The sequence below is a fragment of the Charadrius vociferus genome, unplaced genomic scaffold, assembly GCF_000708025.1.
Source record: "Charadrius vociferus isolate BGI_N301 unplaced genomic scaffold, ASM70802v2 scaffold953, whole genome shotgun sequence".
Lineage (NCBI taxonomy): Eukaryota > Metazoa > Chordata > Aves > Charadriiformes > Charadriidae > Charadrius > Charadrius vociferus.
In genome coordinates this window covers 342,768-369,533 of record NW_009647678.1, presented here as the reverse complement: position 1 = coordinate 369,533, position 26,766 = coordinate 342,768, and the positions used below count along the sequence as shown (strand labels likewise).

General features: G+C 38.7%; 1 protein-coding gene across 1 annotated transcript in view; it reads left to right on the top strand.

Moving 5' to 3' along the window:
* Nucleotides 1–208: 208 nt before the first annotated feature.
* Nucleotides 209–26,766, top strand: part of UBA6 (ubiquitin-like modifier activating enzyme 6) — a 29,983-nt gene continuing 3,425 nt past the window's right edge. Inside the window, exons 1-31 of the mRNA XM_009881126.1 lie at nucleotides 209–267; nucleotides 1,807–1,901; nucleotides 2,748–2,776; nucleotides 3,586–3,680; nucleotides 4,213–4,324; nucleotides 5,403–5,483; nucleotides 6,047–6,169; nucleotides 8,023–8,146; nucleotides 9,460–9,563; nucleotides 10,341–10,403; nucleotides 11,441–11,517; nucleotides 12,209–12,275; nucleotides 12,680–12,823; nucleotides 13,489–13,556; nucleotides 13,837–13,915; nucleotides 14,120–14,200; nucleotides 14,576–14,653; nucleotides 16,321–16,502; nucleotides 17,092–17,197; nucleotides 18,258–18,347; nucleotides 18,457–18,537; nucleotides 19,151–19,279; nucleotides 20,188–20,239; nucleotides 20,345–20,408; nucleotides 21,280–21,349; nucleotides 21,919–21,990; nucleotides 23,196–23,313; nucleotides 24,262–24,455; nucleotides 25,090–25,217; nucleotides 26,012–26,099; nucleotides 26,499–26,593. Coding sequence (XP_009879428.1) covers nucleotides 227–267; nucleotides 1,807–1,901; nucleotides 2,748–2,776; nucleotides 3,586–3,680; nucleotides 4,213–4,324; nucleotides 5,403–5,483; nucleotides 6,047–6,169; nucleotides 8,023–8,146; nucleotides 9,460–9,563; nucleotides 10,341–10,403; nucleotides 11,441–11,517; nucleotides 12,209–12,275; nucleotides 12,680–12,823; nucleotides 13,489–13,556; nucleotides 13,837–13,915; nucleotides 14,120–14,200; nucleotides 14,576–14,653; nucleotides 16,321–16,502; nucleotides 17,092–17,197; nucleotides 18,258–18,347; nucleotides 18,457–18,537; nucleotides 19,151–19,279; nucleotides 20,188–20,239; nucleotides 20,345–20,408; nucleotides 21,280–21,349; nucleotides 21,919–21,990; nucleotides 23,196–23,313; nucleotides 24,262–24,455; nucleotides 25,090–25,217; nucleotides 26,012–26,099; nucleotides 26,499–26,593 — 2,930 coding nt within the window. The 5' untranslated portion in view covers nucleotides 209–226. The remainder of the gene's footprint in view (nucleotides 268–1,806; nucleotides 1,902–2,747; nucleotides 2,777–3,585; nucleotides 3,681–4,212; nucleotides 4,325–5,402; nucleotides 5,484–6,046; nucleotides 6,170–8,022; nucleotides 8,147–9,459; nucleotides 9,564–10,340; nucleotides 10,404–11,440; nucleotides 11,518–12,208; nucleotides 12,276–12,679; nucleotides 12,824–13,488; nucleotides 13,557–13,836; nucleotides 13,916–14,119; nucleotides 14,201–14,575; nucleotides 14,654–16,320; nucleotides 16,503–17,091; nucleotides 17,198–18,257; nucleotides 18,348–18,456; nucleotides 18,538–19,150; nucleotides 19,280–20,187; nucleotides 20,240–20,344; nucleotides 20,409–21,279; nucleotides 21,350–21,918; nucleotides 21,991–23,195; nucleotides 23,314–24,261; nucleotides 24,456–25,089; nucleotides 25,218–26,011; nucleotides 26,100–26,498; nucleotides 26,594–26,766) is intronic.

Sequence of the window (26,766 nt, the reverse complement as noted above, 5' to 3'; positions counted from 1 at the left end):
TTGGGGGTGCTTGTCTTATGGCTCCTGTGCGTTTTAATTACCTAGATGCTGTGGTGTTCTGTCAGCTTCTTAATGTTCAAAGTGATTCCTATGTAACATCACTTCTTGTGTTTTTCAGTTTTTCTATTGAACAATTGAGTGGGGTGGTCACCTATGAAATTGCATCCAATGTAACCAGATTATTTCTTTTTGTAATGCTTTTAGTGTAAACAAATCGCATTGCATCATGGCTGCAGACTCTATGGAAATTGATGATGCTTTGTATAGGTAAGAATATCTGATTTTTAAGCGCTGCTCTTGACTTTTCAGGGACACTTACGTTTATGTACAGTAATGTGAAAGACAAGGCTTGGAAATGCTGTCTACTGCCAGTTAGGGAAAGGTGTGTGTACTTGTGCTGCTGTGTCCCTCCTTTTGTAAGACAAAAAACCCAAAGCAAGTGAAACAGAACCGGCTTCTTGCGAAGTTAGTGGTGAGAACTGGTTGAATTGAAGATACAATCCATCTTTCTGTAAAACCGTTCATTTATTGGTCTCATAATCGGTGTTTTCTGACCATTATTAGTGTTTGACCAGTAAAAAACATAGGTAGATACTATGGAGTTGTAGAGAGTTCCAGTACTATCAATAATGTGTGCTTTTTGGAAAATAGGAATAATACTTCTCCTATTTGTAATATGGATTTTCTTTCTGCCTTTAGCTTGTTTTCCCTTTGACAAAGAAGATACTCCTCTCTTTCTTGTTCCTCATCTTCTTTCACTACCTTCTTTTCACCTTCCTTTTCGACATTATGTAATTTATATCTTTCATACTTTCATTTATTCCTCAGTCTTTGCTATACATCTCTGTTCTCATGAACATCATCAGTATCTCTGTTATCCTCCAGACTTCAGGCTGTTGGGGTTTGGGTTTTTTTGGTGGAATTTTTAAAAAATTATTTATTTTTTTAGTATTACTTTTGTTTTGATTTGGTAGCTGGAAGTGGGTTGAAATCACTTGGCATGGCAATAGTTCAGAGAGCCTGTACTGGAACAAATTATATCACTGGAAAAATGTGGTGGGATGAAAAGCTTCTTTATATGTATGTATAAAAAAAATAATTTAAAAAATCACCTTTATGCTGAATAAATGAAGCTTCTTTTTAATTCACTGCAAGGCTTCCTCTCTTGTATGTGTCATTTTACTTTTTGACACTAATCTTATGAAAGTCATACTTTTCCTTGGTGGAAAAGGTGGTACATAGAATGGTTTAAGTTTAATTGTGTAGCTGGAAACTAAGAGTCTTTCAGAGCTCAGGATCTGACTACAAAAGCTGCTGCGACCTATGGTTTGAAGATTTCTGATAACAAAGAAATCTTTTGGCTTGCTTGTGTCTTCAATAGTTAATTCAAAAAAACTGCTCTCCTGAATAGGTTTTACAGTGATTTCAAATTAAGAGTTATTTCTCTTGTATAAAACCTGTCACTGAAAAGTTCTGTACTAAATGCATTTCACTATTTGGATTGTGAGTGCAAATATTACATTTGATACACATTTTTTCCCTAAAGCACTATACAGTTCAGATACATGCATGTTATGTCCTCAGTTGCTTGTTGAACGGAGAGCCGTTAATAGAACTGTGTATGTCTCACTAGTGACACAGGCTCGTCTGCAAAACTTGGTATTGTGGATTAGAAACTGATTGGGATGATAGAATAACTGAAAATATTTGAACTTTTTTGGAAATCATTGGGAATTCTTGACTTGCTTTTGTACACTCTTGACTTTATTTGTATCTTGTTTTGATCTGAATTTATCTTTGCTTTAGTCGCCAAAGGTATGTTCTTGGAGACACCGCGATGCAGAAGATGGCTCAGTCCCACGTATTCCTGAGTGGTGTAGGTGGTCTTGGTGTGGAGATTGGTAAGTTAGGTAGCATTTATTTAAGCAGACACAAGTGTATGTTAACATACTGTCCCAGAATACTGTCCCAGAATACTTGTAAAGCTGATTTTAGATGTAACAAGCATGTCTGAAGTATCCGAGTGAATTTATATGCGCTTGATACATATGAGTTACATAGCAGATGGAGGAAAAATCCTGGAGTTTTCTGTAGTAATTTTTTTAGTAGAACGACATTTCAAATTTTACTTTAAATAGGCTTCCATGGGCCAGATTGCTTTACCCAAAATCTTGTGTCTTGGGTGAAGGTTGAGGGTGGATAATCCAAGTTATTCCTTTAGGCATCAGTATCAATGAATGTAATATAGGAACAGCTAGCTATAGCCCGAATTATCCCCAAGTAGGGAATGGGGGGAGTGGGAGGTAGGAGAACAGGTGCAGTTTGGTGAAAAATGCGTAACTGCCTTGGTGCAAGAGAATCCTTAACAAGTTCCCTTACTCTTTATGAGCAAGACTTGTCCTGGCTGGTTCTTACCCTTTCAGTTGGCTTGAATGGTACTCTGCATCAGATGCCAGAACAGAGTCATGGGGTTTTGCAATTTATTGTCATTAGTGTCTCTGTAGTCACGCTTGTGGGATGAACAGCTGACAAATGACAAACGTAGAGAGCCTTTTTAACCTTGCTCACTTTATTCTGCTTTCAGTGGTGCTGTAGAATGCTTGAGCCAAATGTAAAAGAAAACAAACCCTTAAGCTGTGAAGTTCTTAGCAATGACATACTGTTATTGTCCACCCACATAACTATTCAATTACAGATTTGGAAGAAATCTGCAACAGTCCCTTTCTCTTTCTGTTTTCTTTTTTCAGCCAAAAATATAATTCTGGCTGGGGTAAAGGTATGTAAAACAGAACTGTTTTGGGGTATTCTTGGGTGAGCAGGAGAAAAAGGAACAATACTACTAGCTAGCTAATCTTAAGTTTCTGAAACTGTCTTTCAGTGGAAGGATTGCAAAACATTTGAGAACCTGGGGGTGAAAACTTTTAATAATCTGGTTGCTCTAGTGGTATGGTCTGAGTCTCACATTAATGTCTGCTGCACTCTGAAAGACCTCGTGTAGTATTTTAGCCAGCTGCTGATCAGACATTGACTCCTTTTGTACAAAGTGGCCTTTCTTAAAAGGAGTGGTATAAACTCAAAAGCCAAACTATTCAAAATATGTTATCCTGTTCTGTCATCCATCAGAATCCTTTTGTGTAGACATTAGAATGGTTTGGTGTTTTAATCTAGCATCTGCTTTTATGCTGCTGGGATTAATTTTATAAGAGAGAAACCTTTAAAACTTGTTCTTCCAATCAAAAAAGAAAACCCAAATGTTTATCATTTTGGGAGTCTATTAATTTACAGATCGCAATTGGCCATTGATTACAGTGCGGCAAAAATAACCCTCAGTATTTAAATGCTCTCCTCACTGCAAGCTTGGAGGGAAATGCTTAATGAAGTGCATATTGCAGATGCGTTTCTGTCTCTCAAACAGTAAGCGTTTTCTTGGAAAAGAGGTTGGAGGAGCTTGTTCTTATACATGGTTCAACTAAATCTTCTGCAGTGCTTGTCCTCCAATATTTTATGTGGGGCTTAATCCATCCTTTTGGGTGCTATGACCATGTGCACTTCTTCCAGTAAATGCTTTTTGCCGAACTTTCTAAGGCTCTTACAGTTCATGACACCAAGCAGTGCACGAAATGGGATTTGGGGATCAACTTCTTCATCCATCAAGATGATATCACCAGTCAAAGGAACAGGTTGGTGAAGTCTTTGGAGTGAGGGAGGACTGAACTTGACTAGGAGTAACAGTTTCATCAGTGGCAAAAATAACAGTTCATTGTCCAAGAGCTGCTAATACATATCAAATATTTGTTAAACTCTTTTTCTAGAGTTACTGGCTTTGAGTACAGTGCCCAAGTAGGTATTGGGGGAAGTCTAGGTTGGGACTGGTGTTCTGTCTGAGTCACATATCTCACTTCTTGCAGTTGGGAGCTTGCAATGTAAATTTAATAGTGGGATCTAGGGTGCATTTCTTCCTTGGGCTTCCTCAGCCACCCATGTGAGACTGGAAAACAGCCATGACATCAGACCATCAGTGAGTCCTGTTGTATATTGGACAAAACCATATTCCTCAGACCTGCTAGGAATTTAAGTGTGAATAAATGACTTGATGATTCTTGCCAGGGGACTTCCTGAGGGACTCTTGTAAGGCACATATGGTATGAAATTCTGTATTGAAAATACAATAGTGTAGATGCATAAAAGACTTCAAAGTTGATGTTCTTTCAGGGCTGAGGCCACACTTCATCGTATTGCAGAACTTAATCCATATGTCCATGTAGCAGCATCAACTGTGCCGCTAGATGAAACTACAGATCTGTCGTTTCTAAAGCAGTACCAGGTATGTCACTCTTAAAGCAGCTGTATGTGGTATTTTGTACAGAGGCTTGGATTTTTTTATGTAAGTAAATAAAAATAAATCCAACTTTATATTTCGAGATGATGTAAAGAAAGAAGTAGGTCTTATATTTGGACTAAGGAGGTGGTCGCGCTTGGTTTTCTTTCAAGGCTGAAACAGCGGGTTTGTGTTCCTGGCACTTTCTTACGACACTTACTATGGGATTTACTATGACAATAAATAGCTAAATGAGATTGCCATACAATTTTTTGTTTGTTTGAAGGTGAAAGCGTGACTTCTTTTTGCAGCTGCATAGCACAGATGTTCTATATGTATTTTGTGTGCTGTATTCCAGGCAGTAGAAGCTCAGGCTATATTAGAAAGATCACTTACATATGTATCTAATGAAACATAAGCTCCTCTGTGGTGGAATGAGGATGTTTTCAGTTGTTCAGTCAGCTGTCTCCTCCCTGTGTGCATGGCTCAGTCTGAGTTGGGAACTTTTACTGTGTGGTTATCAGTGATACCCAAGCTCACCAAGTTTCTGAATATCCCAGCTATAATAAGCTATGTATAACAGAATGGGGCAGTATGGGACGCAGTGCATATGCTTTGTAACCCAATACTATCTTAAACTTTAAAAGAATGCTTGCAGAAATTGTAGGCCTGCAATTTGATGGGCACTAGTACTTGAAGCTTGTGCAGATTTCTTGGTGTGCACTGATGAGTATCATTGATGTTTGTTTTGCTAACTTTAATCTTAAAATTCAAGATCTACATTTTCTCTGAGATTATCTATAACTGTTTTTGTAAGTATTCTAATTAGGTTTTGAGTTTCACAGCTGCAGTGAAAAAAAAAAAGAGTGGGAATTTGCTCATCTTGTTTCCAGCACTTGTGGAGCAGTAACCCATCTGTTCTAATGTGTAATGAGAAAACTGACTCAAGACTGCTTTCTCTGTCATGTGTGGGGGAAAGGAATCAGCACACCTGAGTATCTTACTGTCAGTACTACTTTTTTCCATAGCCTGAAGATGTTGATTGCTTTTGGTGTCTTAGATTTATTTCTGTTCTTGTTCACAGTGTGTCATATTGACTGAAGTAAGCCTGTTGCTGCAGAAGAAGATTAATGACTTCTGTCATGCTCAGCAGCCACCTATTAAGGTAATATAAAAAATTAAACACATGAATAATCCATACAATGAGCATTCTGGACCTTCAGTATGTTCTATCCAGAAATGGAGGAAGCTGGTTATGAGCTATATAGTTCTATGCAGATAGCACATTGATGGATCAGTATGAGTTTTGCAAGTATGACGCTGCTACTCTGTATGTCTGTCTGCTGTTACCTGGATATCAGCCCGAATAACCATAGCTTTGTTCTTAAAAAAAGAAAAAACAGGTTCTGTTAAAGAAATAGTTTTCACTGTTAACTCCTAATTGTTCTGAAAGAACATGCTGAGACCGAATGTCACAGTAGCAGAAATGGCAGTATTTCACTGCGTATTGGTGTGGTTCCTGTGTTTTGTGTAGGAGTTCTGCAATGCTCATGCAGGTCCAAAGTCTGTCATGAGTGCTGTGCTACATAGTCAGTGGCCTGGGTGTACATGAAAGGTTTCCACCATAGAAGTTAAACCTGCTAGCCTTGGGCAGGTTTGAATGGGAGAGGTCATTCCTTTGGCTTGTGCTGTTTTACAGATACTCATCATTTTTACTTTCTCTTGTAGTTCATCAGTGCAGATGTATATGGAATATGTTCACGTTTGTTTTGTGACTTTGGTGATGAATTTGAAGTGCTGGATACAACGGGAGAGGAGCCAAAGGAGATCTTCATTTCAAATATAACACAAGTAAGGGATAGAAGTCATTGTGCGGCTTTAATTTTTTTATAATGATTTATAATTGGCTATGTGACCAAGCAGAGTGTTTCACTTCAGCAGCCTTCTTGAAAACTGGCAGTATAGCAGAGGCAAAAAAACTTACTTTGTTCTCGTGTCTCGATCAAAATGAGCCAGTGATAACATGCTAACACTGTAGAGCATACTGATGCCTCCTGGTCATTACGTGCAATGTAACAGCACAATATTGAGTCTCTTTTTTGAGAGAGAAAGAAAGAAATGAGGAGATGTAAAGAGAACAGGACATAGCCTTGCTGTGGGAATAGGGTAAGTCTTCTCAGAAAGCCTTGAAATAGGCATGAAAATAGCCCTTTTTTATGAGAAACTGCAGCACGTATAGAGGAAGACTACTGGAATGATCAAGGGGATCGAAAGCCTGTTTTGAAAAGCAATTTAAGTGATTTTTTTTTTTTTAACCTACCAAAGCAGAGGCGATGAGAAGAGGATATTATTGCTAATATTTCCAGTGCAGAATGTCCAAATGTCCAGATGTCCACTTGGTCATTATTGTTTTATAAATGGAAATTATTGTAGCTCCTTCTCTCAACTCTGGAAGTCCAGACTTTAACCTCATTCACAGCAAGTCTTCTGTCATATCTCCAGTTTAGATGTAATAGTAACCAAACTAGAAGGGGTTGTATAGCAAGTTGGGTTGGAGCTGATATGATGATTTGGTTAGCCTGTTCTTTGATATCTTTAAAAGGGAATGGGTGACTTGATTGTTCTCATTAATTACATAAAGAGTACACAGTGATGGTTCATGACTTGTGCTGATTGCCTGCCAAGTCAAGGAATGAAAATATATATATATATGTATGTGTATATATATATCCTGTGATTCATAATCTGATACTTAAGTTTAGTTGTATCTTGCTTCCACTCTCTGAAGTGTAAAAGTGACTGGAATTACAGCTCAATACCAAAACCACCGACAAGTGGCTGTTCTTGTCCTGTGGACAGGGATGAGGTGGCATTCTGTCCCTAAATCAGAGAATTTTCTCTGGTGAACTCATTTGCCATTCTCCATACCACAGAGAGTAATGTAAGTTTAATGCTGCTTAACTGAAATCTTTCTAATACTTGGAGCTCAGGAAGAGATGGCAGGAGACTTTATAGGCCAGGCTTGCTTGCAAGTCCACTATGTTACAGCCTGAGCTGCACTACAAGGTCTTGATGAGCTGTCCTCCGACTGCAGAGGGGTCTTGGTGTGCATGGGAGGTTGGCATGGCATCCTGTAACAGAATGAGATGTTGTCTGAGATTCTTGCAAGTGTAAGCTTGTTTGTGATCTGCTTGAGGCTGTGGCTTTCCTGTATTTAAGGCTGTCCAGCTTTGTAAGTTTCCTAACTTTCAGGAATGAGTTTGGGGTGTCCTTTTAAAGGAGGCTAGATGGAAAGGAAGCGTGGAGTAATAAGGACCGTTCACAAGACTTTATTTCTTAATGTCTGTGAAAATTTCTTTGTACGTATAGTCTATTTTAGGTTTGTAAAAAGGAGATAAATTTGCTACTACTTCAGAACACAACAGTGAAGTTGACTGTTAAGAACTAGCAAATGCAGTTTGCCAACATGCTGAGAACTGCAAAAGGTAAAAAGGAGAAAGCCTGTGTTATGAAAACATTGTCAAAAAACCCAACAGAACTGAAGAAGTTATCATAGGTAACTCCTTTGTTATGGAAGAACTGAGGTGCTAAAAGTATTAGAGGCTGCGGTTTCAATAGGCAAAACGCTATCTGTCTATGATGAAACATAACTCCTTTACACAAGATGCTTTCCTCCATGCTAACTTTGCCATTTTTGCTTTCAGTCAAATCCTGGTATTGTCACTTGCCTTGAAAATCATCCACACAGGCTTGAGACAGGACAGTTCTTAACCTTTCGGGAAGTTAACGGAATGTCATGCTTAAATGGGTCCACGCACCAAATAACAGGTAAACTGTTCCTGACTCATTTTCAAGGTATTTATTTTTTGGCCTATTTTAGCTCACTGTAATGTTAGTTACTGTAGCCGGAGGACTGCTTGGTTGTGCAGACCTTCAGTGAGCGTGCACAGAAAAGTTGCTTTCTGGTGTGAACATCTTCCTAGTGCTGCCTTGACTCCACTTCCATGTAGTAAAGTCTTTCCAAACTCATCTTGCTGCATAAGGAGCAATGGAAACTCTCAGCTAGTGGAAACTAGTTGGCAGCCTCTAAGGTTACCATGTTCTTTGATATCTTTAAAAGGGAGTGGGTGACTTGATTGTTCTCACTAATTACATAAAGGTTTGCTTTAATTACAATTGAGGTTTGCTAACAAACTGATTTTGGTTTCTGCAGGGTCCAGTAATGCCTGTGCTTCTGTCATGGTTTTGGACTACATTAACACCACTTTGTCACTGTTTGCCTTGTAGTTTTTTGGGTTACAATTTAAGTGTACAGGGATGCACTGACATCACTCTGTTTCTAAGCATGCTTTTGAAGCGATTCTCATGATTTATGTTTACCCTGCTTTGGTCTCCATCATGCATGTCTCGAGGCATACTGCTTGGTTCCTTTTGGATGCTGGGGAATTGCCCTGTTCCCAGATCTGAATGCCTGTTTGTCTGAAGCAGAAGAGAGTGCGGGTGGGTGGGGGTTGTTTGTTTGTTTTCAACTATTTTGTGGTCTGAGGGAAAACCAGTACCATTGAAACATGTGGTTGAGTCTGTTTTCTCTGGTCCCTTTTGTTTTGCTAGTGCTGATGCTGTTCAGTTCCTTCCTCTTAATCACAGCCCAGCTTTTGGTTTCAGATTTCCATGAATTTACAATTTTTGTGTCTTCTTGCTTTATCTCAATGATGCTCCAGGTGGTGTGAGAGGAAAGATGTGACTTAAATGCTCCAGCTGCCCTTTTTGATTGCCCGTTGTTCTAGTCACAGGGCTAAAATCCTACTCTGAGCAATATACTGGGCATTGCTGTTCACAGTCTAAATAAAACTGAGAGTGATTTTATTTTTGTTACAGAGCTGTGGTCATCAGAATTCTTGTTAAATCTGCTGCCGCTTTAAAAAGCTTATTTCATAACAGATCATGTGAAACTAATACTTTAGCCCAGAAACTGGCAGAGAGAGACAGTCCTGTAGGGAGGATCAACTGTGTTTATGCTTTCAAAGCAAGGTTGTACAGCATAAAAAGCATTGGCAAAACCCCACTTTATTGTATGCAGAATTGCAGTATCCAATGACACTTTTAATTTTTAGTCACTGTTTATTCTTTTCACTTTCCAGTGGTGTCACCTTATTCCTTCAGCATTGGCAATACGTCAGATATGGAGCCTTACTTACATGGAGGCATAGCTGTCCAAGTGAAGACACCAAAGACATTTTACTTTGTAAGTGTGTGCTTGACATAACCAGGTTCTTGAGTGTTAATGATCTGAGCACTGAAGCAAAGTTCAGCAGATACATGATTTGGTTACCCGTGATTTGGGTTTACACTAATTTTATTGGTTAAGAATAGCGATACCGATTTACTAAACCATAGAGAATAGGAAATAGTTAGAAGTTACCTGCCGGTGTAGAGAAAAATATATATGGGCAACCTATGCATGTACTGCTGGGGAGTCTGTGAAGGTCTAAAAATATGTGGTTTCTTGTCAGCCTTCTGAGAAGGAGAGACAGTTGGATAAGAAGAGTTGCAAGCTACGTGGTGTTGTGTGCCTTTCTGAGCCCGCAGAAAGTAGATACTGACTGCCCTCAAACATTCTTCTAAAAAGCTGGGAGCGAGGACCAGCTGCTTCTGATATGGGAATGCACAGCTCAGTAGCATGTCTTGGTGAAGCAATAGCTTCCCGATTGGTGGGGAATTTCTACAAGGAAACAGCCAGTTGCCCATAAAATCTCTGTAGCCGCCTCAGAGCAGTGTAAGAGATGGGTCTTGCCACTAGGATGTGAAACATCTCTCTGACCATTTTTGATTGACAAAACTTGCAGTAGATGATTATTTTATGCATCTTTTGTGGCATTAATAATGGAGAAAGTAATAATAGTACTAGTAAGAAAGGATATTTGGTTCATAGTCTCTCCAGGAAGAGTATTGTTTTATCAGGTAGCAGTTACTGTCTTGTCCTTAAGTGGGTGTGTTCTTATGATTAATTCTGTTTTTCCAGGAACGGTTGGAGAAGCAGATAACAAATCCATTATGCCTTGTTGCGGATTTTAGCAAGCCTCAGGTAATTAGCATGTGGGGATTTGGGCATAAGTGCTTTAATGTTAAAACTACATGGAATGTAATCTGCAGCTTTATGTGTACAACAATGTAATTTCCTAACTCTTCTGTAGTAGTTAAATATGACTTTAAAGTGTGAAATAAAGAGTCGAGGTATCAGTTTGTGTGATCACACAGAATATACATTATGGTTTAGAACACCATAGAGGTTTGTTATCTATGATTTGCACCAAGTATATTGTAAATGCACAGCTCAGCCACCTCTGCTGTTTAAAATCTTTGGTTTCGATAAGTCTTTAATTCATGGGAGTGTAAATTTTGCAAGTGACGCAATGTTTTTTCCTGTATTTAATGACGTTTGGTTGATAAAAATCACACTGGCATCAAAGCTGGGATAATCAGAAAAAGGTCATCACAGGTTGGTGGGAAACTGGAGTTAACAGTGTAAGAATAATTTTTTTTTCTTTGAAAAAATTATTCAGAGGTATTTTTAAGATCTGAGAGGAAGTGAACACGATTTGCCTCTAACACAATTTTGGTTAAGTATTATGGACATGCAAGGCATGTAAGCCTCAGACTCATTAAAAACTTAAACTAAAAATGATGTTGATCTGATGATTTTTTGTTAGTTTGATAATGTAAGGTCTGACTTGCCTGTTTGACCCTTACTATTGGGCTTTGGTATTGACATTTGACAAAAAGCAATGCATTCTAATGTATAGTTAAAAGATTGCTGCATTTTCCAATTTCAGCACTAAATTCTTTTGGGGACTCTTTAGCTGGACTTAGTTGAAGTGAGTGCTGAATGTGTGTGAAGGGTATTGCGTTACCAGTAAGTAACACTTTATAATCCCAGGTTGTAAAAACATTAGTGTAAGGTATTTCAAATTCACTTTTTAACTATATTTAAAAACTTTTTCGGATAGGTATGGTTCAGAGACAAGGAAGTGAAATGGTAACATAAGAGTTCAAATAATTGGTTTTGTTTCCTTCCGTTTTCTTGAGTTTGTAACTGATCAATAGCTATTGCTGTCTTAACAGGCACCTTTGCAGATCCATGTTGCCATGCTTGCCTTGAACCACTTTGAGGAGAACTTTGGTCGCAGACCGAACATTGGGTAAGGCGGCAGTCTTGTCTTTGCTAAGCCTTGATTCAGACAGATCTCTTCTTTTATTATAGTTACTGGTTTGATGTGCAGCAGGGTACCTTGTCTGTCTGCTACTGAATAGATGACATAGAAATGAAAAGCTGAAATCTAGATGAAAAATGTTGCCTAATGCATGTCTGGGTTTGTAACAGGGCTTTTCCAATATAGGAATGCAACTTTCTGGGCCCAGGTAGACAGAAAATGCTTCTGGATGAAGTCTTTCTCTGTTCCAGTTTTTTTCACATTGTGGGATTAATTTGGAAAAGCTATTTCAGTGATTCCTGAATTACCCTGTAGATTATGGATTTTAAAAAAAAAAAAAAGCAAAACCAAACAACCCAAAGTCTGAAGGATTTATTTTTCATTTTCAGTATTTTTTTTCATCTGGAGTTCTTGATGTGCATAATTTTGAGTTAAAAGAGTCAAAACTACTTACAAAGTATAAATCTTAACACTGGATTTGCACATGGGCTTCTCCAATGAGACTCCTGTTCTTGAGCTGTAACCTTTAGAAGTGCATCTTTAATCTCCGTTGTTAAAGCCAATGCAAATTTCCCCTCTTTCTACTGTTTCCAGTGCTTTTTTTTCCTCTGTTAAATGTGTTTCTAGAAGGACTCTGGAATGCTTAAGTGATCATTATTCTTTCTACCCTGGTGTCTAGATGCCTTCAAGATGCTGAGGAAATGCTGAAAATAGCCATGTCTATAAGTGAAACACTGGAAAACAAAGTGAGTAAGGAATCATCCTCATTATGAGTCATTTTTGATGCACTCGTTTACTTGCCTAAAGGTCATGCTTTAGTTCTTGGTCCTTGTTCTGGTCTTTTTGTCCGTCTTTAGATGGATCAGTTGGCTTTGTGAAGTGAGGAAAGACAAGGGTGTTTCAGCACAGGTTCAACCGAGTATTCACCTGACACAAAAGCTGAATCCTATGGCTATGTGAATCCAGTTTTTAGATAAACGTGTATTACAAGTACAGGGTATACAGGGGATCTGTCTTGGCTGGAAAGCTTTTTGCTAGTCAAAGTGGAATAATTTGTCTGTCTTTTACTGAGAACAATAATCTATGAAACTGCCAAGCACTGACTTGCTCGATTGAATGGATAAATCTGTTGTTATGTCTTATTTTTCAGCCTCAGGTGAATGGAGATGTAGTGAAATGGCTGTCTAGGACTGCTCAGGGATTTCTAGCTCCTCTGGCTGCAGCAGTGGGTGGTGTTGCTAGCCAGGAAGTCTTGAAAGCAGTAACAGGAAAATTTTCTCCATTACAGCAGTGGGTAAGGCTGTCTTTAGTTTTGGATCTTTATTTCGACAGTGATGTTATGTGTGTATGATTGTGTGTACTGCTGTGTGATCAAAATAGGCTGAACAACTTCTATAATGGGCGGAAGTTGGGGGGAAGACTGAGACTGAATTTAGGGAAAAAAATAATGTTTTTTTGTGTACAATAAAAGTGCAGCCAGCCTTAGTTAAAATTTTCATATTTGGGGTTCAGACATCCCATTCTTTTTTCCTGCAAGCAAGGAGAGCGTTGGCCTGTCAGTGCGTGGCTGCAAAGGTGTGATATAGTCGAGATGCCAGCTTAAGGTACTGTACATAAGAGCAGCGCATTCAGACTCTCAGGATAAATGTCAGAATAAAGTTAGATTTAAAACTTAACATAGTCTAATTTGGACGGGTAACATCTTTGTCAGAAGTCAATAGTTTGCGGCTCACATTTCAGTGAGCGTTTTTTCCCCTCAGTGTCCAGGTACTTTTTCCTGTCCACAAATCGTAAAGTAAACTGTAGGGAACTGAATGCTGTAGAGTCTTCCACTGACGGTAAAAACTCAGGGCTTCTAAATTTCTAGACTCTGTTGTACATAGAAAATATTTACTTTGTTTTTTAATCGAAAATGACATGAATGATTTTCACTTTTTTTTCCTTTTGTTTTATTTACAGCTATATATAGATATGTTAGACATCGTAACACCTCTAGAAAAGATGGGCTCTGAAGAATTTCTCCCACGGTAAATATAACTACAACCTGTTGTTTTATGTGTTGTTCACAGCTGAGTCTCAAGCAGGCACAGAAGATGTCTTTTAAAGTTAGTTCAGTGCTGTTTGCTGGAGGGACAGGTTTGGGGTTGAGAATACATGTCGTATTTGAGCATGGGCGGACTAAGAATTATAGAGGACTCAATCTGTTTCTCTTAGTTCATGTTGAAGTGCAGTTTGTCATCAGTGATACTACTGTGATAAATGACAACTTAGTACTCTTCTGTTTTTTTTTCTCCTGTGCCTGCATAGGGGAGATAGGTATGATGCCTTGAGGGCTTGTATTGGAGACTCTCTGTGCCAGAAGCTGCATGATCTGAATGTTTTTTTGGTGAGTGTGACTGACACTGTTAGACTTTTTGTACATGCTTTGTCTATACAGCTAACATCCACTGTCTTCAAAGTTACGAGAGCAGCTCTGGTGACGTGTGCCACTGCAGAATAAACGGCCCAATATTGTAATGGGACTTGTCTATTATACTTGTCTTCATGGTTTTCACTTACGTTTCTGACTCTAAAAATCTCATTTCTTTAGGTGGGCTGTGGAGCTATAGGCTGTGAAATGCTAAAAAACTTTGCACTTCTTGGTGTTGGTGCTGGGCAAGACAAAGGATTGGTAAGTCACCTGTTACCCTCACTTTGCTTATTAAAATGTAATGTGACAAGGAACAATTAAATAATTAGACTACTTAAAAATGTGAAAAGTCTAAACCTTATTTCAGGTTGATATCTGCACAGAGGGTCAAATGGCCTCAGCATAGAGCGGAAGTAATGTGCAATTAGAAGCAGAACGCGCTTGGAGCAGTCTTGCTATATTTTGATTTTAAACCACAATTTAATTATTCAGTATATGGCAAAGCTGTTAACCACAGTCGATGCCAACAAGAGTGCTTTGTTTTGACAAGTTTCTGTGGGGATTTAATCAAGATTATTGCTCAGTGCTACACTTAGATTGTAACTTCAGCTGTTGCTTTTGCCCCTTCTGACTTAGGTTACAATTACAGATCCAGACTTGATAGAGAAATCCAACCTGAACAGGCAGTTTCTTTTTCGACCTCATCACATACAGGTAGGCTTTCCTGTTCAATAAACTTTCTGGACTATTGTTCTGTTTTCCTGTCCTGTGTCCCCACCAAGAGCTGAACTTGTGAGTATGTACTTCTGTCCAAAGAAGAGTTAAAGGCTGTGATGAAATCCAGTATCTTTTAAAACAATACCTAGAACTACATTGGCATCCCACTTATCACTAGTATCAGTTGAGGAAAATTGGCTGATCTTAATTTGTACTGGTGTCTTTGACTAATGAAATCTCTTGACCTTGAGAATCAGATGGCAAATGTGTTGCATAAGAAGCTGCCATGGATTAATATGCTAGAAATGCTTTGCTTTACCACTCAAATTCAGGGAGAATAAAAAAACCCAACAAAAAATAGACAGCACTAGCAGAAGTACTCTCAGTAGAAAAGGTACTGCTGATGGAACTTGACCGAAGTTGCTATCTTCTGACTTAATTCAGTCTTCGTTAAGCTGGTAGATAGTGTGGCAAAAAACCCATGTACATTCAGTAAATGCATCACACAGAAACTGTTAATTCCTTGGAAGCAGAGAGAATATCCCTGTACTTGCAAAGACAGCACAAAATAAAAAAAAAAAAAAGTGGCTCAGATTTTGACAGTAATGGGGAAAGAGATTCCCCTGCCCAAAACCCAGCAGCTGAATTTTCTGCCTCCTGTTTATGTCTAGCAAATCTGGGAACAGATTACATTTTGAATGGATAGATAAATGGAAGGTGAACTCTGCAGGCTTTCAGAAGCCACACTGTCAAGATCTACTGTTCTAAGTGCTGATCCCTAGATAATTGAACGTAGTATGGCTGGAAGTGTCACAGAATCACAGGCTGGTCAGGGTTGGAAGGGATCTCTGGAGATCATCCAGTCCAACCCCCTGCCAGAGCAGGGTCACCTGCAGCAGGTTGGGAGTGCCCCAAAGTGGGAGATGCCCCCACCTCTCTGGGCAGCCTGTGCCAGTGCTCTGCCACCCTCAAAGTAAAGAAGTTCCTCCTCATGTTTAGATGGAACTTCCTATGCTCAAGTTTGTGCCCGTTACCTCTTGTTCTGTCAGTGGGCACTACTGAAAAAAGACCAGTCCCATCCTCCTGGCACCCTCCCTTTAAGTATTTGTAAGTATTGGTAAGATCCCCCCTCAGTCTTCTTTTTTTTAGTCAGGTAGTTTCTAGTTTGTTTCTAGTGTCAGGTAGGTTAAGAACTCTGTTTCAGTTTGACTTCTGAAACCGTCTTTATGTGTAATGCCTTGCAGTAGCCTGATTATTCACAGGTGTTTGATGTCTATGCTGCATAGACATAGTCACAATAAATAATGGGTTTATCCTCTGACAGTCATGAACTGGTCCTTTCTTATGGCATTCTGAGAGCATGAAAGGCAGCATGTGGCATCAGTTTCCATTACTCAATACACTTCTGCTGCACCATTTAAGCACTCTCACCTTGTGGTGTCTGACACACACTAAATAAAACTAAAAATAAAACTAGATTAATAAGATATTTATTGGTGAGGGAGGTACATAATTAAAGAATTTCCTTTATTGTATGTTTTGTATGCTAACATTTCTGTCAGTGAATTGTTGTCTGATCAGCAAATTAAGTCAATACTTCTGTGTCCCAGATGTTCTTTATCTAAATATTGTTGATATCAATATATATGTATTTACACTTTCAGAAACCTAAAAGCTATACAGCAGCAGAAGCAACTCTGAACATCAATCCTTACTTAAAGATTGACTCATACATTAATAAAGTTTGTCCGGCCACTGAGAACACTTACAGCGATGAATTCTATACCAAGCAAGATGTGATTGTGACTGCTTTGGACAATGTTGAGGCAAGGAGATACATTGACAGGTAGGTTGTGGAAAGGAAGCAAGGATTGCTTTTCACATTATTATGTGAACTCTGCTTTTCTATTCCTAATTTTCGTGATCTGCAACTGCTTATAAGATCTGATAGCAAATTGCTCAGATTGATTTTGCTCCTTTATAGGGATGCTGGCTGAGGGGAGGAGGGGGTTTATACTCAAGGTGGAAACTAGCTCTGCTGTTGTGTGACTGGTACTGCTCACATGACAGAGAGCCTTGGAGTGAGCGCTTGGAAATTAATAGCTGTCAAGGTCTGATGAGGAGGGGAATACTGTGGCAGTCTTAAGGTTAAAATATTTATGCATAAGAGTAGGTATTTAAATTTATAAGTAGGGATGTTTGCATTTAAAAAGAATTACTAATGCTCCTAATCCAGGTAGGCTCAGGTTTATGGTATCCTGATCTAACTTGAAGTAGCTCTTCTTATTTAATCTTTTTTTTCACAAGTTTGGTGTAAGCTTTCCGCTGTTCTGAAAGTGCCTAGAGCCAGCTCTGGTTACACTGTGGTAACATCTGCAAAGCAACAGTGTTGTGATTATGTTGTATTCTGATAAGTCTGTGTCTTTCCATGTCAGTCGTTGTGTAGCAAACCTGCGTCCTCTTATAGACTCTGGAACTATGGGAACGAAAGGACACACAGAAGTTATTGTGCCACATCTGACAGAGTCCTATAATAGTCATGTAAGTGTTTTAAGACCATTGCTTACCTTCTGTAGCTAGTGCCGTAATGCCCTCCAATTCTTTCATCATTTAGGTATCTGTCTAAAATAAGCAGCCTCTTTGAGTTGCTGAAGTTCAGTACTATTAGGAAAAAATTACTTTCTTGGTTTCTGAAGAAAAGCTTACAGGATATAAAATTTGAGCAGACTGGACATACCATGTCTGCTGCGTAGCTGATGATTACATCTAGACCAGTAATTAAAAGCAACTACTATATAATTCATGAAACACAAGCTTTGGAAAAGGTCCTAATTCTGCCGCATTTCCAAGGGACTGACTTTTTTTTTCTTCCCCTTGAAAACTTCCTTCTGAATAAGAATTTAGTCCCACAGTGGCATTGCAAACTGTTTTGGTACTTGTGGGTTTCCTTTTTAGAACCGCTTTCTGCCTGCTCATTCTGTTTTTGGTGAATATCACCTCCACAGGTAGGTAGGAGAAACACAAGCCTCTATAGTAGGAATTAGTCTGCCAGTTTCTACAAGCATATAGTTCTGTTCAAGTTCTGTTTGAATGGGGAAGGGGGAAATGAAACTTCAAATTCTTGCAATATTCCTCTGCTTAAGTTCTCGTGAAACTGCTTTTGCAAGATAGAAAATCCCTGGTTGAGAACACCATGAATTGATGCCATGTGGACACAGAGACAGGATTTTGAGCATCCTAGTGGTCTTGCTACAGTAGACAAAGAAAGAAGTCTTTCTGGCCTTGAGTGAAAGGGTGTACTTCATGTTGAGAGTGTATGTGAATGTGAACTGCACATCTTGGGAAAGCTGGCTGGCAAATTCTTTTGTTGTTTGTGTTTCAGAACTCGGTTTTCCTTTCCAGTGTGGAGTTTAGACTATTCTTCATAAATAGGAAGTGATACGTTAGTGTTCATGAAACAAATTTTGTTCTAAGCAAAATAGGCCACCTTGTATTTATAACAATGGACTTCTGAACTTATGTAGCCTAGAAATTCTTGGTGCTATTACTAGCAATAAACTTTAATAAGTCTGCATTTACATGCAACTCCCCTTAATTACAGCGAGATCCACCAGAAGAAGAAATACCTTTTTGCACCTTAAAGTCCTTCCCAGCTGCCATTGAGCATACAATACAGTGGGCAAGAGATAAGGTAAGGGAATAAGCTCACTGGTGTTCAGCATAACTTAATATGTGTTTGGAAAGGTGGGGATCTGATACATTTCTTGCAAAATGCCATATTTGTTCTTTTTATTTTCTAGTTTGAAAGTTCATTTTCTCACAAGCCTTCATTGTTTAACAAATTCTGGCAAACCTATCCATCTGCAGAAGAGGTTTTACAGGTAGGGGAATGTTACCGGGGTAAAATGCAGGGTTTAAACTAATGCTTTATGGATTTTATTTCTATTTAAGTTCAGTGAGATTTGGGTTATTTTCTGACCTTTGTCAGAAAACCTGAAGACTTATTTGGCCAAGTCATTAGTTGATCTTTCATGGAACGGTATTTCTGGTGTCTCTCATAATTAAGATCCAAAGTCTTATGCGTGAGCTGCTTCTCTAGCTCATGTGTGCTCCGTACATGATGTAGAATATCAGAAATACTGAGGCACTACTAGCAAGTGTGTAGTAGATGGCACACTGATGCGTAACCAGCTAGGAAAAATGAAGGGAAGGCTTAGTTTCAAATGAATTCAACTATGTAATAAATTAGACTCAATTGCTTAATATCTTTTCTTCTGAGTCTGTAATGGTCCATGGGACTGGGTGGAAATAAATCAAGTAGACCTCAGGACCTGGGGAAAAACCCAGTGGAGAAGATCACATAAAGGATAATATTTCACAAAGTGACCCTCTGTTTCCTTTTGCCTATAACTTACTAAAAACATATTTACTGTTTGACTGGATTGGGAGGAATCTTGTCTGTTTTAACATTTTCACATTTCCTTTTCTGTCTAGAGAATAAAATCAGGGGAGAGCTTAGAAGGCTGTTTTCATGTTATTAAAACACTAAGTAGAAGACCCCGAAGTTGGACTCAATGTGTGGAACTAGCAAGAGTAAAATTTGAGAAGTATTTTAGCCATAAGGTAGGTAAGACCTGGAAATGAGGTGGCACTAGACTGATGAGGATTTTGGAAAACTTGGTAGCCCTAATAGCTAGGTGCACAAGTCTTTGCACTTAACTTCCATCTCTTCATAAATAAAGAGCTGCACTTGAAACTTAAAAATGCTGCATCCCTTCCTCTTTCTACTGTAGCACTTTTAAGTCTGGTTTATTAACTGACTCCTAGTGGCTCTGTTCAGTAGTCTCGGTGCAGTTTCCTTGGCATTTTTCCAGCTGACTAGGTATTGTGTTTTTCCAGAGCAGCAGGATTATTGGGTGTCTTTTGCTAAAGGACAGTGGCTTTTTGTTTCCTCCACTAAACTTTTGTTACTGAACTCATCTTCATATCCCTGCTTTTCTAAAAGATGTCACAGAAAGTTTGGCTGAAATAAGAGCCAGTCATTCTGAGAATCTGGTCCACTGTGTGTGCGTGCGCATGTAATTTTGTAGGAAAGACGTGATCATGATTTGTATGAATAAACATCTGTGTGTATGGAAGCCCTGGAGGTAGTAGTCACATTGAGAAAAAGTTGCATTCCCAGTTGTGAATCAATATGCAAGAATCCTGAAGTGACAATGGGGTGGGGGGAATGCTTTACTTGTTAGATTAATTGTCTTGTTTGGACTTTGGACAGATGAGGTGACATTGTCATCTTTGTCCAGTGAATGAATAGGCAAGTCACCCTGTCTAGTAGTACTTGTGTCTTTAAGCTCTCCATCTTGACACAGGCATCTTAGATTTTCTTAACTCTAAAGACGCACCAATATCTAGTTGAAGTAATTAAAAGCTGTATCAAGATTTCCCATCATTACTAAAAAGAAAACTTGATTTAGTGTGGTCATGCCAATCTGTATATGACAAATTATTAAAACTACTGTTTTTTCCTCTAGGCTCTTCAGCTCCTTCATTCATTTCCTCTTGATACACGATTAAAAGATGGAAGTAAGTACAAATGCCCCTTTCTGCCTGTTGTGAATTCATGGCATATGTCATGCGTTGCTGTTCCTGATTCCTTAGGATTTCATCTTAAGTCTGTCTTCTTACCAGGTTTGTTTTGGCAATCACCAAAGAGGCCACCTTTTCCAGTGAAGTTTGAATTTAATGATCCTTTGTAAGTATGGTACTACCACTGTTGTGTTTTATAGCATCCTATAAGTGCAAGGCAATGGCTTTATAGCACTAAATTTGGACTGGCATTTGATAAGTACTAGTGCCTAGTCTTACTCTGTGGCAGATTCAGTGAGCTGTCTCATACTTTTACTGCAGGTAGTTTAACTTTCACTGACATGGGATTGGAGGGTGCCGTGGAAAGTTCTGGCAACATCTAATGTGAAATGGCTTAGAACAGCCCATTGCATTTTTTCTGTGACTACAGAATTACTGAGTTGTTGCTGTCATACCCCACTGCCCCCATGGGCCCACATCATGAAATGCAGGATGTGCGAAATTAAATTGACTACCTAAAATGACCTAGTGGAGGGACATCTTTTCTTCTTCATCACAATTTGGGTCTGAGCTAGATGGCTTGGGTATTACAGATAATTTAAAAAATTGATATGGTTGAAGGATTGAAAAGCCTTTTTCTGCTGCATATCTACACCTGCTTTGAGAAACTGTTTGGATCGCCATTTTTAGTTTGGGTGAAAACTGAGATGATAGGAAATATCAAAGTATTTCTGAGGTGAAGATTTTTATTATCATATGGATGTCATATGGGCGTTTGTAGTTGTTGTCTTGACGGTAGAGGTTAGGAAAATACAGTTTTCATTAAATAACTCTTCACTTGTCAAAGTTTGCTTAGTATGGGGAGGACTTACGAGTCCCTCAAAATCTGTCATTTGTTTTGTACTGTGTGTGCTGAAGAGTGGAAATTGTTTCTCTCTGTGTGTTTTCAAGACCGCTTTGAATATGATTACAAACCTGCGGGCAACTGAAGTAAACACCCAACCAAACAAAACCAATTATCTTCCTTTCTTCTTCAGGCACTATGGTTTCATTGTGAGCGCAGCAAAACTTTTTGCAACAGTGTACTGTGTTCCTTTCACAGAAAAGGTAATCCATACTATAACAGTGATTCCATCGCGTAACTTGGATGTACGTGTTCAGTGTCGGTCCAATGTTCAGTTGCCAATTCTTTCCAAGAACTGATTAAAGTGATTCTTAAAGTAATCTATCCTTCAGCACTGGCTGTTCAGCAACTGCTTACATTTAGTCTTCTTTATTTAAATCCCTAACCTGGAGAAGAAATGAGTAGTGTACTTGCTATTTTCAGTAAGCTCTGAACCCAGGAATTCTTATTTTGATGGACCTATTTCCTGTACAATACAACAAATGAACAGAAAGGGGATCTTTTTAAGGCATTTTTTTAATTCAGTATCTTAACTATAGTTTGAGAATTTTATTTTTTACTACTCACAGCCTCTGGGTTGTTTATAATTTGGTTTTCTTGTTACCCTTTTTCTTTTCTAATTGGATCTTCCTGTAAGTCACATTTACACTTCAGTTCTGTTTTCATGTGCTAGGCACTTCACACCACTCTGGTTCACTTTGGCAACTGAAATGTTACTTGGTGTTTCAGTGATGACGTGAATTTAAATTGTTTTTCTTCAAAACTGTAACAGGATTTGTCAGAGGAAACTATTTTCAAGATTATTTCAGCTGTGAAGGTACCAGAGTTCAGACCTTCAAACAAAGTAAGTGTGATATTAGTTTAATGAAAAAAAAAATAATAATAAAATCCACAAGCAGCGTCCTACATCTCCAACTGCTTCTTGCATTGATGCTGATGAGAAATAAACACAAATTAAAATGTGTTTTGGGGAAACGAGTGTGGCGTACAGGACTGCTTTAACTGGATATAGCTAAGGTATCTATGTACCAGATGCTAAATGCAAGATGTGGGGTTTCTTTGCCTTTTCCAAATGATTTGTGGTAGCATTGTTTTCCATGCATGAGTGTGATTGTAAGTCTGCAAGCTTTTTTAAAGTTTATATGAGTCTATACTATTTTAATAAAAGTAGTAAAACTTTACTCATAAGCAACTTTAAAGCAATTCAAGACTGGTGTCAATTTGTTATTTCTTTCTAGGTAATATAATGGAAGTGTCAGTATTCTTATGTTTATTTTTGAAGTGTTAACTTCAAAACTGCATAAATGTTATTGTACAGTGGCTAGTATTTGTCATCGTTTAAAATTAGCGAATATTCCAGAGTGCTTTCATATTTTCTTGCCCAGTGTTAACACTTGTCTCATGAATGCTTGCCTTGTGAGACAAAACTGATACTTTGACTTGGAATCACGTAATAGTTGAGGTTGGAAGGGACCTCTGGAGACCGTCTAGTCCAATCCCCTTGCTCAAGCAGGGGCAGCTAGAGCAGGTCATCAAGGACTGTGTCCCATCAGGTTTTGAATATCTTTGAGGCTGGAGATGCCGCAGCCTCTCTCTGCTACCCTTGCTATTGTTCAACCATCCTCACAGTTTTGGTTGTGGTTTTTTGTTTGTTTTTTCTTTAAAGTATTTTCTTATGTGTATGGACTCTTATGTGCTTTGATTTGTGCCCATACCCTCTTGTCCTGTGATTGGGCACCAGTGAAAAGAGTCTGGCTCTGCCTTCTCTACTTTCCCCCCATCAGATATTTATACACATTGATAAGACCCCACTGAGCCTTCTCCACGCTGGAGAAGCTCTCATCCCAGCTCTCTCAGCTTCTCCTCATATGAGAGATGCTCCAGTCCTTTGATCTTTGTGGCCCTTGGCTGGACTTGCTCCAGTAAGTCTATGTCTGTCTTGAACTGGGGAGGAAAAATTGCAGGGAAGACGGGAAGTCTAGTACACTTCACACTTGTGCTGTACAAAGTTCATGTATTTTATTACTCAAGCACTGCACACACTTGCAGGTTGTACAGACTGATGAAACTGCAAGAAAACCAGATCATATTCCAGTCAGCAGTGAAGATGAAAGAAATGCTATTTTCCAACTGGAGAAGTCTATACTATCCAATGAAGCTCTAGAAAGTGAGTAATGCAAACTAGTTTCATAGCTTAGTAGGATCCTTGCAATTGCACTGCTACTAGTATGACATTCAGGTCTTTTATAAAGCAGTTCTGTAATTTTGCAACAAGCTGATAGTTGATATCTAAAGCTTTCTGAAGTGCCCTGCAGATAACTGTCCTTATTTCTTGACATTACCCTATGCTTCTGTATTTCTGAGATTCTTGAAGTTTTAGGGTTCTCTGTTGTACTTGCACCTAAGTACAACCCTGATGACAGCAAGCAGGCAGCAGGGAATTGAACTCTGAGGAGGGAAAGGGTGGTGCCTTGATCCCAGATAGATTGAAAGTGATTCTGGTATGAGGAGGTTGAGAGTTACTACTTACAGGAATCAATCTGAAATTATCCTAAATTGTGAAGGCTGTTAGAGTCTTCTTCAGCATCTTCTAGATATGTTGAAATGAGGATGCTTGTCCCATTTTTGTGCCTGGCCACGTGAAGAGGTCATTGGGCAACAACAACATGCATGCATTTTTAGCCTGTGAACACAGGGGAGAAAGATTAGCTTAGCTCTAACCCATCCCATGGACCGTCAACCTTAACCTCTGTCTCCCGTGCTACTGAGTCCATAGTGAAATGGTTACAGATAAACAAAGCTAATAGAGGGAATTCTATGGAACAGGATGGAGCTATAGTGAGGTGGGGTGTATAAGAAACATCCATAGGACTGTCCAAAATCTTGGTGTTCTAAGGAAAATAAAATTATAGAGCTCTGTTGATTTCATTACTCATTTTTAACAACTGGTATTGATAGGGGCATTTCTGCTTCAAGCAAGTTGTAAGTAAGGCACCAAGCTCCAGAATGTGAAGTTTTTAACTTGTTAAGATTCTAGTTCCCTATAACTTATGTTTAGGACATCTTCTGGTTCCTAATAATAATTTTTGCGCCTTTGTTTTTTTTCCACGAGCAGATGACTTGCAAATGAAGCCCATCTCCTTTGAAAAAGATGACGATAGTAATGGGCATATAGATTTCATAACAGCAGCATCAAACTTGCGAGCCAAGATGTACAACATCGAACCAGCAGATCGGTTCAAAACAAAGCGCATTGCTGGAAAGATTATTCCTGCAATTGCAACAGCTACTGCTGCCGTATCAGGGCTGGTGAGTATGCTTTTTAAAATGCATATTTCTTTCTCGTACTGTTCATTGCCTAAAACCATTGTCGTCAGGATGTTGATTAACACTACACTGACAGAGCCTCATTAAAGAAATGGGTTTATTTCAAACTTAATCTTTTTTTCTCATGTACCAATAGAAAAGGTCACTTTTGGTTATAGATATGGTATGCCCTTGGTGCTTTTATTTCTTATTTGCTGACCAGAAAGAGTGGTTGGAGGTGAATGTTTTGGTTTGTTTTCTGCAGTTAATATTAACTTCCATCAGAGTGCCACTGCCAAGAATGGAAAGGATCTGTTCTGTAGTAGTTAACATCCATGCACCTCAACAGAACTGCATGCTTTGTGGAGGTGTCTTGAATTAAACCATTTTGGAAGAGTCCTACATTAGGAATGCTTATGAACGTTTTAAATATTTCCATTAGCAGCAACAGAATTTATTTCTGTGGCATATTGGGTTGCATTTCCAGATGTGATTTACTCTGCCGATTGGACAAAGGCTGATCTCATTAACAACTTACTCTGTAGCTGCTGGCTTCGTAACTAGACTAGTGTTGATGATACAATATCTAAGACCTGTGTTTCGTCTCACGGCAGTATGCAATTCTTATTTACTGCAGGTTGCACTGGAACTGATCAAAGTTGTGGGTGGCTACCCAGCTGATGCATACAAGAACTGTTTTCTGAACCTAGCCATTCCCATAATGGTCTTTACAGAAACTGCTGAAGTAAGAAAAACAGAAATCAGGTAAGAAGGACAACAGTAGAAGGGCAGGATTTGGAAACCTGCTAATTGATGCTTAGAACGTAGTGAGCCATTACAAGACGGGTGAAGTTTATACAGTTATTAAGTCCAGATAACCAGATTGAGGCCTTATGTGCTTGCATAGCAGAACTACGATGGAACCACAGTTCATGGTCATACTTCAATTAAACATTAAAGATGTTCAAGGTTATTTTTTGTTGTTCTTTAAACTTGGAAAATCATTAATTGCTTAGTGCTTGCTATCAAACTCTATTACCCATTTACGACGTACTGCTAAAAGTGTAAGTGATATTTTTAGTACTGCCAAGGGTGTCCCGTCATGCATTGCTCAAGAACTTCCTGTTTGGAAACTACAGCACATACCCTTCTGTCCTAATTTTAAAAACAGTGGTTTTAAGGGCTTAGTTTTATCAGTGGAAGCTGTTGCTAGTGAGGCTTTAAAAATCTACATGAGTTAGATGTGTGGTGTGGTTATTAATAAACATCCTGTCAGCACAGACTGGACACACATGTGCATCTTAGTCAGTAGAAGAGCTATTTTTCAGTAGGTCTGAAAACTTAGTAAGTTCTTTGCCATATACTATCTTTACCCAGAGTTACTGTGTCTTGTGCTTAGCCAGGTCAAAGGTCTGGATAAATGGCAGCAGAGGGAAAAGATTTTTGCTCAAGGTAATATAGCAAGTCTCTAGAAGACGTGGCAGTTCTTCAATACCTGTTTAAAGGAAGTGCCTGAGTTCATGTTCTAAAGTAACAAACAACCTTTCTCTTTAAAACAGAAATGGCATATCATTTACAATCTGGGACAGGTGGACAATTCATGGGAAAGAGGATTTTACTCTGTTGGACTTCATAAATGCTGTCAGAGTAAGTCCTTCACTGTACTGGGTTAATACAAGACAAGAGGAAAGGGTTTTTGTGTTTTGTGTTTTGGTTTGGGTTTTTCTGGTTCGGTTCTGGTTTGTTGTTGGTTTTTTTTTTTTTTCTTTTATGAAGTTACTGTTCAAACCAGACTAATTCTAGAAAGAATTAATGTCACCAGGAATGTCTCGAAACATGTCCAAGCCTACTTTCAACTACTTTGTTAATTTGATTGACTCAAATGTATCTTAATAAAACTTCTGTCAACGTTGATGCATTAGCAAGTTTTCTGGTTGGGGTCCTATGGTTTTGAATAATTAATTGTAGTATTAGCAGTAGTAGTAGTATCTGCTGGCTTGTGCAGCTGTCCTAATCCTTTAATAAGTCTTAATTTGTGAATTCTAGGAGAAATATGGAATTGAACCAACTATGGTTGTACAGGGAGTCAAAATGCTGTATGTTCCTGTGATGCCGGGTCATATTAAAAGATTAAAGCTGACGTAAGTATAATTGAAAATGGAACGAGGGACACAAGTTTCAATACAAATTATGTTTACTGGTTGTATCATAACGTGGTGTGTCTGACAGCAATGTTTTCTCTCAAAGCAGTTGCTAGTTATTAGTATTTGGGAAATTAAAAAGTATTTTCTTCTTTTTGGGAAAAAAAAAAAAA